At 42.0% G+C, this 21274-nt stretch overlaps 1 protein-coding gene across 6 annotated transcripts in view; it reads right to left on the bottom strand.

Moving 5' to 3' along the window:
- tln2b (talin 2b) overlaps window positions 1–21274 on the bottom strand; it is an 80986-nt gene that overhangs the window by 18474 nt on the left and 41238 nt on the right. For 4 of the 6 annotated variants that reach the window (XM_040132543.1, XM_040132542.1, XM_040132540.1 and 1 more), the window contains exons 10-41: window positions 20772–20927; window positions 19915–20016; window positions 19716–19792; window positions 18208–18391; window positions 17604–17717; window positions 17082–17190; window positions 16196–16404; window positions 15850–15948; window positions 14995–15162; window positions 14324–14618; window positions 12607–12773; window positions 11704–11832; window positions 10333–10446; window positions 10032–10145; window positions 9775–9909; window positions 9345–9473; window positions 9106–9208; window positions 7880–8088; window positions 7335–7454; window positions 6947–7144; window positions 6305–6444; window positions 5641–5734; window positions 5165–5254; window positions 4926–5048; window positions 4594–4737; window positions 4179–4364; window positions 3915–4055; window positions 3004–3185; window positions 1894–2026; window positions 1679–1780; window positions 1385–1555; window positions 516–662 (exon numbers count right to left, since the gene is read on the bottom strand). In XM_040132543.1, the coding sequence (XP_039988477.1) occupies window positions 516–662; window positions 1385–1555; window positions 1679–1780; window positions 1894–2026; window positions 3004–3185; window positions 3915–4055; window positions 4179–4364; window positions 4594–4737; window positions 4926–5048; window positions 5165–5254; window positions 5641–5734; window positions 6305–6444; window positions 6947–7144; window positions 7335–7454; window positions 7880–8088; window positions 9106–9208; window positions 9345–9473; window positions 9775–9909; window positions 10032–10145; window positions 10333–10446; window positions 11704–11832; window positions 12607–12773; window positions 14324–14618; window positions 14995–15162; window positions 15850–15948; window positions 16196–16404; window positions 17082–17190; window positions 17604–17717; window positions 18208–18391; window positions 19716–19792; window positions 19915–20016; window positions 20772–20927 (4584 nt within the window). The remainder of the gene's footprint in view (window positions 1–515; window positions 663–1384; window positions 1556–1678; window positions 1781–1893; window positions 2027–3003; window positions 3186–3914; window positions 4056–4178; window positions 4365–4593; window positions 4738–4925; window positions 5049–5164; window positions 5255–5640; window positions 5735–6304; window positions 6445–6946; window positions 7145–7334; window positions 7455–7879; window positions 8089–9105; window positions 9209–9344; window positions 9474–9774; window positions 9910–10031; window positions 10146–10332; window positions 10447–11703; window positions 11833–12606; window positions 12774–14323; window positions 14619–14994; window positions 15163–15849; window positions 15949–16195; window positions 16405–17081; window positions 17191–17603; window positions 17718–18207; window positions 18392–19715; window positions 19793–19914; window positions 20017–20771; window positions 20928–21274) is intronic. The other 2 variants (XM_040132545.1, XM_040132544.1) reach the window with 1 other exon arrangement.

The following is a 21274-nucleotide window of genomic DNA, read 5'->3' on the forward strand; positions in this document are numbered from 1 at the left end:
GATAAGCTAAGATAAATCAAGCCATGTTGCACACCATTTGGTAACCCAAGTTATTTTTTTATTGTACAGTATAACTTCTTAATTGATAAATATTTTTTTTTACAATTAAAAAGCTATTAGTGAGAACATATAAACCTTGTTTTATATATGCATTATTGCAAAGTGGTTCCACTTTATATATGCTAATGGGGTTTTAATGATGGTGACCTTCCTGTGTTTAAACTGAGGGAAAAATAATTAAAAAAACAACCACAAGGAGGAAAAATAAAAGTGAAGAACAATATCTGAGTATGTGCAGATCATCCTTAGTTATTAACCTCTGTCAGCACATTGACATGTCACCGAGCAAGATGAATGACACCTAACATCCCCATCCAGTGGGATGAGCAGACCTCTCATGAAATGGTATCACACATATAAACTAAACACTTTTAGACACAACAGTAAAACCGGTACTTGGTTTTAATATTGTGGCTGATCTTTGTATGCACTCTCAATGAAAATACTGTACTCACCCTTCCCATGTCCTCAGCGATGGACTCCACCATGCCCCCGACCATGCCCCCCTCACTGGCTGCCTCATTCAAAGTCACCATGATGTCGTCCACGGCCTCCTTCATCAGCTGCGCTGCTTCGGAGATAGCATCATGGGTGTGGGACGCCTGGGGAGACAGTCAACTGATTAACGGTTCTGTGAAACTGTCTTGAGCTAGACAGACCGAAATTTGTCAGCTTGACAAAAAATCCAGAGTGTCCCTGCAGCTGGTAAGTTCACAGCATCTCACCAGAGGACACTTCACTAGGCTGGATTCTCGCTATTGTAAGAACTTGTACCACTGTAATTTCTAATAATTCACACTCGATGATCAAAATTTACCAAAGTTGACATGTAAAACAACAGTAATATGCGATATATCAGAATGTAGTTACTCAGTATTTAAAAAAATTAAAATTATAGAGGGCAGGGGTAGATGGGCAATCTTGTGAGACATAAGTAATTCTTCACAAAATCATTTTATTATTTTTTTTCTCTAATGATGGTAGTTGAATTTAAGGAACATCAAAATCAACTGAGAATAGGATTACAAAATGTGCAATGAATGGCTTTTAAAAAAATGATCACTAAAATCTTAAAATCTATTCTAACTCTAATAGAGAGCCATAGAAGTTAGTGAGAACTACTGCAGCTTTGTCCTGTACAAGTTGGATATGAACAAATGACTTGTAGCTAAGAAGAACAAGAACATATAATAGAGAAATAAAGAAACTGAGGTAGCAAAGAATGGCTTGAGTCACTTTAAAAAAAGATCTATCGTGGAAAAACCATCCTGGAAATAGTGGTGGGCTAATCGTGGCTGGATGAACATAATTAACTACTTAGTACCTTTGGATTTCCACCACCTTCCTTGGCAGCATAGAGCATCTGCAGGGCAGACTCAGACAGGGTCTTGGTCTGGTCCAGGATGGTCATCTGCTGCTGGTGGTCCTGGAGCTTCGAGGCCAGGCCTACCGACGCAACAATGAGTGGATCGAAGTAACTGGCCAGCTGGGTCACCTGAGAGAATGAGTTTTAGAGAGCTGTCTCAGGAAAGATTGGATCACAAGATAGAAAATGGACAGCATGGGTTTTTCTTTCTAAATCCAGAGGGGATGAAGGGATATATGATCAGACCAGCACCTTGTGTCCTAGTTGGGCAGCTTCGCCTCGGGCTGTGGTGGAGACAGGATCAATCAGATGCCCAATCTCCTGCACAGAGGATGTCAGCTGCTCCTGGAGCGCCTGGTGAATTACATTGGCAGAGAATTACGGTATAAGTCACAAGAGAAAGACCACAGATCCCATTAAGTTCTTTCTCTCAGACAAGATAGAGCTGATGGGGTACTTGAACTCACTTCCATGGAGATATCGTCTCTGCAGGGCAGGGTCTGCCCAACGGCGGCTAAGGAAGCTTGCTCAATGTCCCGGATACACTTATTGATGTTATCAATGGAGTAATCACACTCCCTCTGGCCTGGTGCCTTGTCCCTATCACCAGAAATATTGAAAAATTAAAACACATTTCTATATTTTTTTGTGCAAATGAATATACTGTATAAGATTAGATAGTAAAAAAAAATCATGGCACAAAAGCATGCAAATTTGAAATTTAACATTTTGGGAAATACTTTTTTTAAAATCGCTTTCTTGATGAGTGATGACAGTTAGATAAGAAAGTTGATACCGCTTTCAAATCTGCATAGTAAATATAAAGTTAAAGAGCAGTTATCTTATCTTAGCATAAAGATTAGAAGCAGGGAAAACAGGTAGCCTGGCTCTGTCCAAAGGTGTTAGATCTAAACATAAGTGTGATATGTAGTTTGTTTACTGTCTACAAAAACCGATATGTTAAAATGGCTGGGAGCAGTGGCCTCCTGGAGTCGTGCTGTCACTGTGAGATTGCCTGGCAACCAGCGGACGCTCTGGTCTTTATGCTAAGCCTAGCTAATCAGCTGCCGGCTATAGCTTCATATTTAGTGTAGAGACATGAGAGTGGCTTCAATCTTCTCATCTAATTCTCAGCAAGAAAGTGAAAAAAAAAAAAAAGAAGTGCTGAACTACTTCTTTAAAAATACCCTCAGTCAGGGTTAAATCAAATGCAGGTTATGCTAAGCCTTAGCTGCTGTGAGAATAGTGTAGTCTATGCATGTGACTGGAGGATGATGATGAAGATAGAATTGAGTGGGGCCCTATCTTTGGTTAAATGTGTTTCAGATCCTCCATAGGCAAGTCTCATCATCTCATCACTGTTCTATAATTTTCACTAATCGATTACAAGGCAGCGTGAATCTCAGCAGCTATAAATTAGCGTGGCAATTTATTGCTTAGCTGAACAGATACCACAGAATAAGCCCTCCAGCTTCAAAAACTTTTTTTTTTTTTCCCCACCAACTGTGAGCATACCTTTAAAAACCGATTCAGGATAATCCTGCAGAGACAGATGTTGTTATGGGATTAATACGAACCTAATGGAGGTGATGAGGCTCTTGATGGAGTCAGAAACTGTCCTGGAGTGGCCAGCTAGTATGGACCAGGTGGGAGGATCTTTGGGGTTGAGGACCAGTGAGCGGGCTGTTTCTAAAAGGTAAGTGGAGCTATCGAGCATGGAGCGGGCTGAACGCACAATAGGCTCCTGTGCTGCTGAGCCCTGTGGAAATGAAAAGATTAGTGCAGGTGAAACTACAGCCCAGGTAACAGCTCAACAACGAAGCCACATCGCCACATTGGTATGACAGAGCTGTTAATATTCCTTGACTACCTTGGAGAGATCAAAGTTGCAATCTAAGGGATAGATGAGATTAGAAAGGCAGCTTTACACAGACGCAAGTAGAAACACCTTCAGTCTTTATGATCCGAGCCAAAGCCTCCCTCGACAATTAGATTAACAAGCTGAAGATTAGAGCAGCTGTGCTGAGAGAGTGCCGTTAAACACTGCCCTCCAACAGATTACAGCCATAAAGCTTTTAGAGGACTGTGAGAGATTGAAAAATAAAAATCCATCTTTTTCCTTCTTCTCTTCGTCTTTTCTTGACATTTAAAGAAAAGGGAAAATTGGACCTCGTTCTAAATCCCCCCCATGTTTGCTGTACAAACCTTTTTGTGTTGGCTCATATAAGAGCGCCTGTTTCAAGGGGATTGAGTGCACACAGTCACAAACATAGTCATTAAATCTCTCTGAAGAGTAGCTTCGAGATCCTCGGTAGGATGAGTGGAAAAAACTGACAAATTGGGTGTTTCTGAGAACGGAGGAAGTCATAAAATATTGAATAAAATATTATTCATTTTCATTCACTTCAGTCATTAGCAACTGTGGAAAAAATTGAAAAATAACATTCTAAATGGGGCATTACAAGCAAGCATCAAAATGGATGAATACCTCATTGCTGATCTGAGCCGGGATGCTTGCAAACTCAGGGTTGCTGGCAAAGGTTGAGAGGTTTTCCACAGCCTCGAGGAGTGGGGTCGTAGCGACGCGGCACCTGTTTCTGTTCTCCTCAGAAAAATCTCCATCTAAGGCCTGAAACAAGACAATTGCATTTGAATATTTGTCCATTTTGGCTGTATTTTTGGAAGTGAGTGAATTATACACACATCCACAGCTTCTCGCTTGACGAAATTCTGTAACAAATTTACACTCAACGTTTTGATCAGTTGGGGAGTTGACCTTGATGGTTTTGACAAGGTTGGCTGTGGTGTTGGCCACCTCTTTGGCTGACTGGACAAACTGTCTCCTAGCCACAGGGTTGGAGGTTTTAGAGGAAGCCAGGCGGCAGGCATTACAGAGAGCTGAGGTGTGTTTGGCTACAATTGTTGCTGCAGACAAGACCTGGCAAACAGATAAACATGATCAAACAAAAAGCAGAGTTGTATAAAATGAAGCATTCTGGTGAGGTGTGCAGAGTAAATTATTTACGACATTTGGGTCAATTTTAAGGTTTTCAAACTTAATGACCCATTTTATTAAAGTCACAAGAGATCTATATACCCAAGTGCAGTTCCCTTATGCCAGGGAATGGTTGTGTAATATTTTGCAGTGCCGGCTTGGAACTTCTCACCTGTGAGGGACTACTGGCTGGGTCCACTAAGTTCTGACAAGCCATCTGTATAGCTTGGTGGGCCCTTGCAAACTGGATGGGATCCACCAGCCCCTCGTGGCCTGACTGACTATTGGGATCAGACACACCTACAAGATAAGACGCCTACAGGGCACAAAACAGAAACATAGTGATCCTAATGTATCAGTTTGCCACTACACAGGTCTTTTATTGTCCTCCAAGACCACATTTGTTGTCACAGACAAGCTAACACCCCCACAGGCAGTCCATGTTCTTTGATATTTCTAAATAAATAGGAAAGGAAGAGAAATAGGAAAGGAAATTGATCTTACCTGTCCTGCAGCCTCCGTTAGCCCACACAGAGCTTTGGATGCCACACCCACACTCTCCCCAAAGGCCACCACATCACCTGTCTTACAGTGCTGAGAAATGCCTGCCATCGACTCTCCTAGGACCTGAGGCATTCAGAAATGGAGTAAATGTGTAAAAATTGGATATTCAGCTGCCTACTATGTAAAATATCACTGACAGTTCATGTATATGGTACACAAAATTTTTTAAGAGCCTGTACCTTTGAGTTTTCCATGACGCTCTCGATGCAGTCAAAGTAGGAGAGTTCGTTGACAGGCTCGTTGGGATTATCTAGGAGCCCTCTGACAGCCTGTATACAGAAAGCGACAAAAATAATAACTACAATAGACACACCGCTGAACAATTCTGCTATGATACCCTTACACTTTTATCATCTATTTAAATTATATTTGAAAATTAAATATTAGAAATGTAAATCAAGCTACCATAATAAATCGCCATAACCAAGCAAAATGCTCTTTTTCAACCAGTTACTATAGTTACTGTAGTTCTGAATCTAATGTCCAATGAATGACCGGAGTAATCAAATGTAAAACAGAAGGAAGGGAAGGATGAAATAATGAACTTAGTTTCTCAGATGGGAAACATGCAGTACAAGCATGCACAGGCAACATAAAACAGGCCTGAAAAGGAGGAGGTCTGTGTGTATGGTACGGTGTATGTGAGGACGGCTACCTCCAACTCCCTCAAGGCGTTGTCACACTCCTTTTGTCCTGCTGCTTGCTGGGTACAGAGTGTGATCAGCTGGTTAATACTCTCTGTCACCGCCCTGGAACACACAGGCAGCCACACAGGCTTTTTAGCTCGCACATGTGTCCTCTGCATGCACACCCGGCCTGGCTTCACTCACAGTCACTCACACATGCTTTTAGCTCCCCTATTCAAGCGTGGCAATGCTGGCCTCTCACTGCGATAGGCTAACACAGCACACAGGAGTGCCGAGATTGTCTTGAGTTTGCGTTCAGCCTTGCTGAGCACAGACAGGCTCTAGCCAAAGCTTCCATCTTCCTAATTAGACAGAGAGAAGTCAGTCAGGCCCAAAGCCCTGCGAGACCAGCTGCTTGGCTTCTCTCCACAAGGGGGAAGATACGTACTCCCTCCAGCAACGCTGAACAGACAAAGCTTAGGAGTGGCGTACAGATGCAGTGGGGAGATGTTTTGCAACATTTAAGTATAAAATTTGAATTTTTCACAACTTGCTACAGGCTTGAATCTGGAAAAGGATTCATATTTAGGACAAAATTGGTTCAGTTTACTAACAAATACTGTAAGAGCTTAATTAGAAAAAAATGAAGAGAATATCAGATACATATCAGCTGCTATTTGCATCTTATCGCACCTTGCTGCCACAGCTAGAAGATTCTTAGCATTGGCTGCACCTGGATCCACAGACAGAGACTTGGCAGCCAGCAGCAGCTTACTGGATGCCATGGAGATGTTCTTCAGATTACCAATGACTTGAATCTGGTCCTCCTTGCTCTGCACGGGAAGAAAAAAGAAAAATAAAGGTGATTTTGTACAGAATATTTATTATACCAGCAACATCTGTTAAGGGACAAAATATTGTAAAGAACACTTTTAATATGTTCTGACCATCTATATCCTCTTTCCTCCCTCAGCAGGGGTCTATGAGCATGATTAAAGCTCGGGTGTCATGCTACATCAACTCCAATCCCAGACCAAATTCCGAATTAATGAGCAAAATAGCCAGAGCAAGAACATCACAAGATCTCATTACATCTGACTATGTTAGTGCTCCTGGGGACAGTCATGTGCCTAAGTGAATTAGATGAGAAGGTCTAATTAATAAATGACTTAAATAGCTTAGGTACTAAAGTGACACAAAAATATGAGTTCCACCGCTCAGTATATAAGTCTTTCATGTGAGCACACCTCTCCACGTGTAAAATCTTGGTGGCAGTGGATAATCACTGAATTGATTCAGTGGAGTGTGGACGCGATGTATGATCATGAAACCTACTTGGGTGTGTCCTGCCATCTCAATGCCAGCGTCCAGGAACTCATCAAAGTCTTGGCTGAACTTCCCCGAGGCTGCAGCCAGCTTGCTGCTTGTTCCACGGGAGGAGTGGACGACCTCGCCTGCGGAGTGGTTGAGCTCAGCTGCCGTGTGGTTCAGATCAGTCTGGGCCTCCTGGAATGTCTTACTGCAGGGAGGGAGCTTCAAAGACAAGACACACATTAGCCATACTGTAGAATATCGAAAGTCAAGTCAAATGGAATACCCTCTTCACTTATGTGGTGATGTCCTTGAATCTACATGAATGTACTTGTACGGTACATATGTTTGTGTCAATACACATACACGAAATGTCAACAAATCCCCAAGTAAAAGCTTGAGCAGGACTTACAATGTCCACCAGCAGCTTCTTGCTTGCTTCTCCAATGCTCCTGAGGGCCATGTCAACATCCTTCTGGCCTGGCAGGCAATTCACACAATTATTCAGGGAGTGCGACACTGCTTTGGCCACCTGAAACACAGCAAAACGCTCTGTCATTGGATTGCCGTTAGTCATTCTAACTGTGCAACACAATATAAAGTCCCAGAACAAAGCTATAAGGGGGAAAACATCTCAAATGCAAATTGGGCTCACAGCGGTGCACAGTAATCCGTGTCAGTAATTTATGCTGGTGTCACAGATATATGCCAAACAATATGTTTATTCTCTGAAGGGCTGCAGGAGAATGAGCAGTTTTACGCTGTCACTCTTGAGAAAGAAATACCAGGCGAGAGACAGAGAAGAGAGAAAATAGCAACGCTTAGAGGGGATGATTGTTATGGTAAGAAGAAATGTTAATAAATCAGTAGAGGAGAGAGAGGGGCCTGAGAGGAAAGATGTGATCGCTACATTAATATCACTGTGTCTGGGGTATATACTACTGGGAGCTATGCTACCTGTGCCAGTCTTTGCTGACTCTCAGCATCACCAGGATGAACCAGGGCCTGATGTGCTTCATGAATCAACATTGCCGAGCCCTCCATGACGCACTGGGCTGAGTCAAGCATTGCAGCTGCAGCCTGCGGCTCCTTGGTGCTGGCTGCTACACCTCTGGCTGCTTGGGCCAGTGTCCTTAAAGCCTGTGCTGTTTCTCTGGCAGCCACACCTGCAAACAACCAGCCACATATTGAAATGGCAATGACTAATTTCAATCATAAGGACAAATACTGAGAGAAAATCATGCGGCAAACCAAAATATAATAACAGTAGTAAATACAAGAAAACTGAGACATAACCCAACCGTTACATTGTCGCTACAGACAATGTACTGTAGCATCTATGGACATGAACACAGGTGTACTATTCTACAGATATAGAGGAAATATTGTAATCACTTTCTCCTCTGCTGTACCTTTTAATATAGTGAGAGTAAGTAACCATGTTTCTGCAGAAACTGAAACCGACATTGTACTAAACACATTCATTTCAATCTCATTACTTTTGCTTTTCAGCATTCTTTTTAAGCAATACAGGAGCTACTGAGAGGTATGTGTAATTCCTTGCCTTACTGTGATTGTAATAGCATTGTGAAAATCAGCTGGCAGGGGCTAGCAGTACCAAACTGTGAACAAACTGTGAAAGTGAAATGCCCTCATTGTTTAAATAAATGAGTTAATACAATAAAGATGGCCCCACACGGGAGGTGCCTTTAACTTATTATACATAGAGGCGAGAAAAAAAAGCAGCAAATTACATCAAATTGCATTAACTAGTCAAGTGGCTCGATTTGCTGATGGAATGTTAAATCTAGTGAAAATAAGATTAATGAGTAGCGAGCAGCATGAAGTGCTGCCTGGGAGCACTCATTGTTAGAAATTTTATTCTCTATCTGTCTTAATCTCTCCTCCCCTGAGATCTTCAACTCAGCCAGAATTGACGGCAAAACAGCCAGGGCATGACAGACTCCAAGGGCTGAGTTAAGGAGTCATAATTTTCTCTACCTGCTCTATTCTCACACTCCCACTTTGCACAGGAACTTCTTTTGCAATAAAAGTTACAGTCAGAAATCTATATACTGTATATTGATTGTATCCATCCACTCCTATTTAGACAGAAATTATTTAACTATATAGCTACTTATGCTTCTGAGACCTGCTCTCTGTGTAGAATAAACTTTTATTACCTGTATAATGTTCATTGCCTTGTGCAGCACATGTCAGCAGCTGGGCCATGGAGGAGCCCACAGTCTTAGATGTACTTCCCAGATCCTGAGCACACTTCTCCAGCTGTGTGAGCGACAGAACACACAAATAAAATTTGATTTATAGCTATGATCTCCTCGCCGTGTTAGCACTTCTACAGTTGGATATCTAAAGTATAATGTTATCCTGAACTTCACGGTGGATGTTGCTATGTACTGACTGTTTCCCCAGGAAGAGGTTTGAGTTGGCCATCAATGACAGACATCTTGGCATCCTGAAGTTCACTCTTGAGTGTCTGCACTGTTTTGAGGGCTGAGTCGATCTCCAGAGGGCCACATGCTTCATGGGCCTTCAGACAACACACGCACGCACATGCACGCGCACACGCACGCGCACGCACACACACACACACACACACACACACACACACACACACAGGTTAGTCACATGCATGCATCCATCCATTATACAGAGCAGACAGGATGTAATCTTATGTACACTGTCTGGTATCTCTAAATGAAATCAAAGAACTTGGCTTACCTAGTTTCCTAACTGCACGCCTTACAACCAAACGTGTCATCAGAGAAGAACAAATTTCCTGTGTCAGTGATATGAATCCTGCTATCTCTAACAGTGTTGTGTATAGGTACCTTCTGGGTGGCAGTTCTGAGCTCTGCCAGGCAGGTAGCAAGGTTCTTGGCACACTGGCCCAGTTGCATAGCGGCAGCCTGGTCAGCCACCGTCGGAACTGCTGACTTTGCAGACGTTACCATCTTACTTCCAGGCTGAGGGATGGTGACAGAAAAAACAACAATTAGCTCATAAGCACAAGAAGAGCACTTTTTTGTGTGTGTGTGTCTGATGAGAGTTTGATAGTTGCTGTCTGTGTCATGGTGAAAGGACTAACCTGTAAGAAGCTCTGGCTGGCTATGATGAGGGCGAGCTGTGCACCCAGCTCCTCAGGCTGGGCCTGGCTGCTCCTCATTCCCTGCACCAACTGGGGAATGCTATCTGCTACTGCCTGTATTTAAACACACCTTTAATCTATGCGTCATATCCACACCATCATGTTTGAAAGAGAAAAGCGTCTCCAAGACTACCAAAGCATACCTATTTTATGACAATACGTATAATAAGATTTGAGTCTTCCAATAAATTATTGGACAGCATTTTTTAAATACAGAGGTAAAAAGAGTACATGACCATACCTTGCAGCTGTGTACTAGCTGTTGGTGTGAGGCAGTATTTTTGTTGGAAGCAGCAGCATTTTGGGCAGCTGCGATGGTCTGAGTAGCAGCAGCCGCCGCTTGTTTTGCAGCTATCTGTTGAGCAGATAAAAAATGGAAATCATTGAGGCTAAAGTAAGAGAGTGGTGCCTGGCTAAGTGTAACATTCACATTTGCTCCGTACAGTATAATGCTGTCATGTTCTGTACTCAGACAGATTTGTTCTAATCAAATGAAGAGGGGTCACAAACTAAAACGTTTTGTAAGAAGTGGAAATGGGTGGGATAGAACTACTCATTCTTAATTTCACGATATGATCAGCGTTGCTTTCCCTTTGTTATGTTGCCAAAACTAAAGCACTGAAAATATACTTCTTAGCTCACATTAATTCACAGACACAACACTAGCTTTGAAGTGATGACAAGATTGAAAACAGAGGGAAAGACTTCCCTTGTTGAGTGGATGAGGAGGCGAGGACAATAAAAGAAACATGGAATAGATGATATCATTACATTGAGAAAAAAACAAGACTGAGCTGAAAGTAGAACTGATACGATAGGTAAGGAGTAGCATTTTCTATCTATGGCCTGGTGTGCTTTCTATATTTTATAAAATTCTAGACAGAATATTGTATTTGCTTCTAAATAAAAGTATGTGTTTATATGCGCAGCAACACTGTGTCAGGAGACAACAGGTGAGATTATTGGGGTCTTAATGGGCCTAAATGTGTCTGTGATAACTGCTACGTGCACTCTTGCAGAGTCATGATACTTTGGTCTTCACTGGGTCACACGTTTCCATGATGGAGGCAACCATTAGCACCAGTTAGTGTGACCATTTGATGCAAGGAGGCGGACTGAGATATATGTCTGATAGCAGACTGATCTCAGGCCTGGGTAATGCACAGTTTATGTGCCTGGGAAATTGAACATTGGGTGCTCTGGCGCAGAGAGGGGCTAGTCATTAGGGGCAAACTGACACCAAGGGCTACACACAGATCTTTACACCAAGATAGTTCATTCAGAGCACTAATGGGATTTATAGCTCACTACTACGGGAAAGAGAAATAACACAGACAAATAAACTAAATGTGCTGTATTTGTAAAAATGACTGCTGAAGCGTTTAATTATTATAGATATTATCATATTATATAGTTTCCTTTTGCCTAATGTCTAAACTCTCCATTTATTTCTACTACATTTCTACTATGTTCTTACTACAGGGATGACAAAATGTGGCAGAGAGATGTTTGCGTGACATCTCCACTGGTAAGGGGACTCAAGGAGGACGGTTTTGTTTTGATCAAGGTCAAAGAACACAAAGATGAGAACATGTTGACTCCTATGACTCACCTCCAGCCTGTTGATCAGTTTTTTCTTTATCGCATTCTGAGCTGCAGCATTAGTGGCCACACGGAGCCCCTCAGCTGCCTCTCTGAGCCTCTGCTGCTGGTCCTCATTCTCTGGGTATGCAGCTGCCCCCTGAGGGCGCAAAAAACACACAGACGCACACACACACACATGCACATCCACGCACACATGGAGATGCGCACACACAGACACATATGACAGTGACACATAACTACAGTATACAACAATAGCTACTGGACCACAGCTATGAGTTTAACAACTCTGGTTATACACATTGTACAACAGATGCAAAGAGGCATTTATCTCCGTCTGCTTTCCGACAGTTTCCAAGGAAACCGTCAGTGCCAGATTCCCACTTCGTCTTTGATAATGGCAGTGATGTGGTGATTAATGTGTCCCAGATCAAAAACATCTAACGAGCTATAAGCAGCGTTTCACTTGCTCGGGTATTTCACACTGATAGTATCCTGCTCAACAGTGCCAGGGGCTTATTAAGAGCCACTGATGCTGCACCCTTATATTTTGGATGTGAAATGATGCTGGTAGTTCGTGCTTGCAGTAACGTCAAAATGTGTATTCTATCAAATGGAAGCAGGTCAGTTTGGTTCATCTTTTCATGCTGCATCCAGTGTTACATCAGACATGCAGCATAGCAGAGAAAAACTGAATAAAATGCACATTATCAACAGTTGTGGATCAAACTGATTGCTTGCAATGGGGTTAAATTAATAAGAAATGTGTCTTCTGTATTCATTTGGAATAAAGTAACGTAATGCAATGATGACACAAAGCAATAAAATTAGATTATTAAGTTGAAGTGCTTTAGCAAATAATCAGTCATTTTTATTTCATAACACCGTTAAGGTAAACCTGTCACAGTCTCACCTTAGCAGCCTCCACCATCCGAGCTGTGGCATCAGCCAGGAGTTTGGCTGCAGCCAGAAGTTTCTTGGAGTTGTCAACATCCACTTCGGCCTCTGCATCAGATCTCATGGCAGTGACCAAGTCTGAAGTGGCTTGGGCTAACACCCTGGCCTGACGCACCATCTCACCTGTTTCACACATGCAGGTATACACTACGTAAATACATAAAAGCAGACGCCACCCACAAACATCAAGATTATAGACTAGGACTTGCAGCACAAAGACAAGACAAATTCAGTTTGGGGTGTCTGTCCATTTACATTTGTTTTTTGTTTTTCAGAGAGGACTGTCTGCTGGTTGTGCAGATTGTTGTAGATTGTATCCATTCTGACAGGCAGAACTTTGAAAGTGATGGTTAAGTTTCAGAGTTGCCTTCATCCGTTTAACCATCAGCTTCGCGGAGGAATTCCTTGTGACAGAAGTATTCTTAACCAAACTGACACAAGCAGCTGCACGCACACTTTCAAATTTATGTAAGGTCAGTGATGGATTAGTGTGGCTGCACCCTAAAACACATTCTTATGTTTTAACTGCCCTAAGTGCCTCATTAGTACCTACTTATGTTCATAAAAGGTGTGTGTGGTATGAATAAAATCTTCTATCATATAGGTAATTTTATATTGAAATACCCGCATATGTATATTGTAAAATATTATATTTTTTGGATATTCAGTTGAGACAGTAGAGATAAAATAATCAATGGCAATGTCTATTTGTCTAATTCAATGACTTAAATACCTTAAAAATCAAGACACATATTTTTACTGAATCAAAAATCCTATACATCCAGTATTGCGTTAATGCAGTCCTGTTTGCTGATTTGCAACATTGCCCACAATGGCCTGACACAACCAGATATTAAAGGGATAACTATTTTCCTTGGAAGTAACAAAACATCAGCTGACAGTATCATCATAACAACAGTGCATCAGTAAGAAATTTCTGAAAGTATCCTAGCCTTGGGAGTCACATCATTGTTTTAACCTCCATGTACTCTTATAGCTGGAGGTTTCTAGTGAATCATCCTCTTTCGCACAAATGAAGTCTACGGAATATATATGTACCATCCCCCCACACACTTGTTATAAAAAGCTTGTGTTTCCCAAACACCCACGTACAGCTTGAAATAACTCACCTAGAGAACTCTTGGAAAGAGAAGACATCTAGGTGCTTTAAAACCTACATCCTATGGCCTTTGGAATTAACCAATATTATACCTGTAGAATTAACTCTAATCACTGAGTGCTGATCTATTGCTACAGATTTTCTTTTTTTTCTTGTTGATTTGTAGAAGAAAAAAAGTTTGTCCTTCCAAAAATGCCCAGGTCATGTGTTTCCTTTTAAGTTTCAAAGCCTCCCTGATGTTGATTGGGACCAGATTGAGAGCTCTGTAGTGGTTTTGGATGACATGTCTCCTACAACCCCCTGAAAATTGGCTGGTTTTTGAAATTCTTCAGCCTCATGCCTTGAACCATAACAAATAGCCCGTACTTTGAAAATATTTCAACTGGATTTTTAAGATCACTTAACATGGAGATGGACAAATATGGACAATATCCTAAGGCCCTCGGTCAAAACACATTAGAACAAGTCAAGTGGAAAGACCACCTGATAAAAAGGTTTGGATAAACTCAGGAGAACACCAAACAACCTTAACTTGATGCATTTTTGTACTCACCAGCATCACCCATGGAAGTGAAAATGTTCTCCGTCACGTTCATGATTGTGTCTGTGGCCTGGTCATAACGTCCGATGGGCTCTCCACAGCTGGCGTAGTGGCGGACATGCTGCAGCAGGTCGCTGAGGGCCTGGCTCACCACACCAGCTGCCGCCCCGACTTGCTTCAGCAGTTCGCTGTCGTCGCTGGCCGAGCGGCAAGCTTTGACGCAGGTTTCCACCGAACGGTCCACCAGCTTCCCGGCCTCGACAAGCTGCTCCTGACACACTGGGGAGCTGATGGTTGGGCTCACCACCTGCACCACACACACAGTCGTTGGCAGAAGCTCAAGACGAATTACGATAACTGAGGACCACTTCGAAATTATACTATTAGTAGACTATATCTACAGTAATTCTTACCAAGAACAACAATGGAGGCCTTTTAAATGAAACATGGAATGGTTATTCATTAGTTTCTGATTTAAAAAAAACAAACAAAAAACATTTCATTTAAGATATGACACAAAAACAGTTTTTAAATTTAAAAAAGTACAATATTTCATATTTCTAAAGTAAAATCTAACAAAGCTGCGGCAACCAGTGTAATACATGCTAACTGGAGGATTTCCTGCCTGTTGTTATGCCCTTCACCTATTTGGCTGCAGAGATTAACAAGTTTTAGATCAGTACCTTGGTGCAGGCTACCAGCTGCGAGGTGGACAGGGCACACTGAGTGGCAGCTGCGATCACCCGGTTCTGCAATATGGTGTCCTCGGCCACCTGGGCCACGTTCTTGGCCTTTAGTACTAACATAGCAGCTGCATTGGCCACTGCTTTGGCCAGATTCATCAGGGTGTCCTGCAACATATTAATCAATGTCCTTCACTGAAACACAGCACAGCTGCGCACATGTGACTGATGGGACCAGGAAAGTAAATGTTTTTAACTCATTTTGTTCAGTTGATATGGTTTGAATACTGGACAATTCATGCACAAGGACCAGCAGTATAACAGTAAAGTACCTTTAGCAAGAGGCAGATAGTGACGATGAATTTTAGGACGTGAACAATAAGTTTTATCTGTATAATTAAGTAAAGCGACTACACTGATCTTCATCATCTTCTAGTAGAAGAGTATTGGCCCCAAGTCCATAAGACCAAGAATGTGGATGATATATGAGCACTCTTCCCCAGGGATTAACACTAAAGGCTTTGAGAAGTCATCTAGGGAATAAAAGATGTGTATGCAGCAGGTAAATGAATTTAGATATAAAATAATAAATGAGACAGATAGCAAAGGTTACAGATAAGCTTGTGTTAATGGATGTCTGAGAAACTATATCGTTGTAGTAAAGTAAAAGCTTAGTAAAAGCTCTCTCTCCTACACTTTGTTATAAAATCCACATAAAGTAACAGTCTAATAATAAAGCCTGAGGTGATTACATAAGTGTGTATTGACTAATTTAGAGGGGATCTGGGAATATGTGTGTGTGTCTTCCTGTTTGGCCGGCAGTGTCATAGGAACAGTGAGTAGGTGGTGTCCAACCTGGAACTTCTCATCGGTCTCGCCCTCCCCCATGTGACGGAGCAGGTCCCCGCTGGCCTGTCCAATGCTTCCTGCCGCAGTCAGCACCGTCTGTCTGGGCTGTATGAAGATGACATCACCACATTCATTACACTGGCCTGGCCTGTTCTCACACAGGCTTCCATGAATGACCCAAAACAGACTTCAGGATCAAAATCATCCCAGAAAGCCCCTCTGTAATACATCTTCACTGGGACGTTGATAACAAGGAAAGCATGCAGTTCAACACTATATGTGGCTTTGTGGCTACTGGGATTATAGTGGGTGACTAAGTCCAAGTCAGTACAACAACCAGTGGGCTTCTCACCTCAGCGGCTGCAGGCTCAACAGATCTGAGCAGATCTGATACAGCTCCTGCCAGCATTCTGGCAGCGCCCATGAGCTTGTGTCCACTGCCCACCTCGTCATCCATTAATGCCGCTAGTAGTTTGACACCCTTGGACATTTCCGTGAGATTGGAGGAGATGGTGGTGATGGCGCAGCCCACTGCTGTATAGTCAGTTTCTGCGGGCTCACCTGCGGAGGATGGATGGCCATTATTACTAATTACACCTCTACTGTGCATCTTAATTTGCTGTGCCTGTTGCCCCATTGATTTAGCTAATCCAAGGGTCAGCTTGGGTGTCATATACTGTTACACAGACATCAGCGTCAGTGTCATAATTAGAGGCCATTTGAAATGGTTCCATGGAGATGAACTTGTTGATGGAGCAAGTTGCCGTGAAGAAGAAAAACTTTGTATGAGATAGTGGAGGGAGTATAAGTGCAACCAAACAGATGGTGAGGTAAGATTAAAATCCCGCAAAAGGCTGGCAAGAACTTGACTGGCATTGTGCCAAGCAACATGGGGAGCAGGGAGAGACACCGCCAGTAAATTGAGCTTTGGGACAAGAAGTTCATGGTTTAATTTTCATTATAAATATTTAGTGGGATAAATGGAAAATGCACCTTTGTTTAAAAAGATCATCATCAGTGAGTGTTTAACTCTGACCTGGAAAAGATTTTTATTTATTCACACCTTGGGGTTACAATGATGTAAAAATAAACAATAGATTCAATAACAGGGCCATTCCCTTTAGAGCTTTTTCCAGTGCAGTCTTTATAAACCGGAATTCTGCTGTAGACATAATTGAAAACTGAAAATGATAGCATGCTCCATTCTTTAGCTGTTTAGTATTCTCTTGGGCACTCACCTGCAGTGAGATTGACCACAGATGCTGTTCCAGCGGTGATAGCATCAACCTGGGAGTGGATTTCATGTTTGGATTCATCCACTTTGTTCTGAACCCAAACCCTGGATGCCTTTGAGTGGAGGAGGAAAAGGAGAGCCATTGGCTTTCATCACAGTGGGTGATTTTTTGCTCATATAAACTTCCTTCCGCAGGATTAAAGGACTCTGACTGTAACACCTACAGCTCTGGAAACACTTGAGCATTAAATACAGCTTCCACATTTAGAGTCAGTTCTACATCTTAATTATATTTGAGAAATATGATGGACTCTGATTTGATGAAAATGCTTGGATTCTTTCGAAGCTCTTTGCTACGCAAAACCGGGGGCTGTAATATCAGAAAGCACACACTCTTGCTTGTTAGAAAAGTGAAACGTGAGGAGTAGCTATAAATGATGGGATGTGGAGGGGTACTCTATCGATCCATGCTGCATCTATCCTAAAATATTTTTCAAAACTGAGAAATAGTAGAGAGGCGACTCACCAAGTCGTGGCCCAGTGGAGGAAGATTATCAACATGTCCAAGGTCAGCTTGGGCCTGCTGCACAGCCTGCATACTGCTGTTGATGGTCCCCATCAGGGCCTGCTGGGCCAGGCTCTGTCAACAACAAACAACAGACACACACAGTGTGCAAGTGACTAAAAAAAAGCAATCTAAACACACGACATGCACTGTCAAAATTGCGAGCCCATCAGTCTTGCAATCTAATGTCTACAAACCACGAAAGACAGATGGGCTTTTAGTGAGAGTATAAGGAACTTTTCATTCCCTATCTCACTCGCAGCCATAGTCATATTTTTCGTTGTGGTTCATTGGTGTCAGCAGGGACCACAAGCAATATTTCAAACACAGCGGATCAGATTTACATAAAAAAGTGAGAATGATGTACCTCAACACTGTTCGGATATTTTAAAAACGAGCGCATGGATCATTTTCTCATCGACTTTTTTGGCACACAGTATTTTAATTGCAAAGACTGGCCCTAGATTGGATGCTATCGAACTATGCTGACTCAGAGGGTATGTTTGTACATATATAGTCGGTATAGTTGCATTTTTATGGGATACGTTTGCTTGCTCTTACGCACCAGTGGGGGCATGTGTCCTCTGTGCATCTGCCCTGTGGTGATCTGCTGCTGGGCTGAGGGCATAGTACCCACATTAAAGGTGTCGGGGCCGCCGATGGACCCAGACCGAATTATACCTGGAAGTGCTACTGAGCCATGCTCCACACGACCCACCCGATTGAACTGCTGCTGCAAAATTGTAGACCTAATACAAGAGAAAAAGAATTGCATGATGAATTTCATATTTAATCACACTTTAATTACGAAGTTGTTTCATTGTATATGTACATATACCTTCAACGAACATATGCGTAGGATGCATGAAGATGCATTCAAACCTATGACCTTCTGGTTATGTGAAAATGTGAATCTAAATGAAAGCTTGTGTGCAGTGGGAATATCAGTAATATAAAGTCAGACAAAGTGAAATGCTGCATTAACAATTTCATCAGGGCTGCAGACTTTGTAATAATATTCATGGTGCTTTTCATCTAATCTTCTATCCTTTTAAAAACTCATCAGATCAATAACAAATGATCCTATTTTAGGATAATTATCGGTATGTCTAGACAGTGTGGTTTGACTTCTGGAGTTGTTCTTGAGTTGGCTACTTTCCTTTGTTTTACTTATGAGAGGATTTTAAATTCTGATAATTAATCCAGATGATAACATAACTGTTAATCATTTAGATGACAAAAATTACAAAACTGTAATCAGAACAATTACCATGCTTGTTAACAACTATTCCCAAGGTAAGTAGGCATTGTCAGAAAAAAATACTGTACAGAAAATGTCTGTTTTCCTGCCCAGCTCAACAGATGCTCCTGACTCCATTGGTTAATTATGGCTTGTTTTGAGAGGCAGCAATTATGTCTTTGTGCTGAGAACCACGACATGAGTCAATTGGCCCATGAACAGCAGGAATATGATGCCCCAATCTGCCAGAGAGTGGTTTCACTAAGAGCCTTGTGGATTTCCATTGACACAAATTTCCAAGCTCTGTGTGATAGAGACGTGGTCCATAATCATTACCTTAATTTCCATCGGTCACTAAGCTAAATGGGAAAATCACGAGAGACGACAAACAACTGGGAGATAAAAAATTAATGACTAAAACAGCTTCTGATGAGAAGATATCTTAACCTGTGTGATATCTTAAACTTCCAAAAGGTGCAGCTTTCTTTTGTGAAATAAGATGATGCATTACCCCGAGGCAGGTTTTGTGTTTATGTTTGCTAAAACCAAAAACGTACACGGAAGCACTTTAACAAATTGTATTTCGGAACATCGAGTAAGTGTTATTTTAAAATTCAAAGTACTCTTTTGGTGTTTAATTCTAAAATGACCTCTCTTAGGGGTACTATGCTGGGCAGGCAGAAATGTAATCACATGCACAATTAAACAGCAAGGTTTAAATTCATGAAGAATAACTGGACTGTGCTCACTGAATTAGATTGGTCAGCATTCTCCTGCACGTAGCAGTTCACAGACAATACAAAAACAGTAGGTAATACATGAGCACGACTCACTTCTTAGGGGAAACCGATTCCTCCAGCATGGTGGATTCCTCATCTCCCTCAAGGCCAAAACGATCCTTACTCTGCTTCTGTAGAGAAGAGAGCCACAGATATCACAGTGACCAATGCAGGCTAAATTTATGTATGTATGAGAATTTTATGTATGTTGTATTAATTCAAAGAGTTTTACTTTTAATTTTCGATTACTTGCCTTTTTAAGAATGATATCAATGTATCCAGCAATAAGTTGGGATATCTGCTCTCCCTCTGTAGTCTGGACAGAGTAGTAACTCTCCTGGTACTCTCCAAAATCCTTTGTAATCCACGGAAGACAGCAAAGACTCAGGGCAAATCAAGTCATAGTATTTTAACATCTATCTAGCATTGATAAAATTTCTATACCAAATAAGGGCCTGCTTACATATGAAAAAAGTGCCTTACTGGCAGTGAGGTCCTGAATAAACTTGGCAGCACCGTCATCATTTCTACCCCTAATGAAAGGAAAAACCGACTGGCTTCTATGGCCCCCCCCTGTTTCTCCAAAGGGCTGATTAAAAACGAGATGTAGAGAATCTCAAAACTGATCACTTGAAAGCATTCTACAGAAACACGAGGGTCAATATGTTTAGTTTAAATCAATCTACCTAAGAGTAGTTTTTCAAATTTGCATAATCTATTCATCTTTAAAAAGGAGTACTCCTCTCCAATATGGGAAGAAAACAGGGAGAGCTGTTGCCAACAGCTGGTAAAGAACATTGAAAAAGCTTTCAGATAAATAATACATCCAAATTCTGCACATTCTTCCCCGAAACATCTATTGTTAACTCAGCTGAAACAGCTGGCTAGAATGCTGAAAACATTCAATATTGGAGTCTGAGGTCTCAACAATTTTTTAGGATGCTGTTTGTATTGGAAAATGAAGATTGGGGGAAAGATTGAATGTGTGATGTAGAGCTGTGTAAAACACACTGTGCACAGAATAACTGAATATGTACATAGCATTAGGAATGTCTACCATCTGACCATCTAAGTATTGCTGAGGACTTGATGCAGACAGTCACACAGTACCAGGGTGAAGCTCTTGGGGGAGGCAGCCCATCTCTTGACCGTTGTCAGAGGCCACTCCTGCACCACATCCTTCGTCTTCTCATCCACTCGCATCACTGACTCTTTGGTTATCCCCAGCAGCCGCGGGACCAGCTTATTTTTACCCTTCATCTTTTCCTGTCGGATAGGAAAACATCAGGCAACATTTGCGGCGGGGCTAAACACCTACACAGATGATTAATTCAGGACGTGAACGCAAAATCGTTGTGCCATTCTGCTGGTGCTGTCGTAATACAAAAGCTGCGTCTATAGCTTGAAGCCCCAAAAGGAGGAGGAGAAGTGCAGCTGTGAAGTGACCCAGCAGAGTTCAGCCTTGTTTAACGGCTGCTTTATTGAGCAGGGTCTCGACAGGCTTTAGTCACTGTCAGTACACCAGCATGGTGCTTCCACCAGCTGACCAGCTCGAGCGCCCTCCACTCTCTGCCCACTGAAAATCTATTACAGCTCACTTTAGAGAGCCAGCC

The sequence above is a fragment of the Xiphias gladius genome, chromosome 8, assembly GCF_016859285.1.
Source record: "Xiphias gladius isolate SHS-SW01 ecotype Sanya breed wild chromosome 8, ASM1685928v1, whole genome shotgun sequence".
NCBI lineage: Eukaryota > Metazoa > Chordata > Actinopteri > Istiophoriformes > Xiphiidae > Xiphias > Xiphias gladius.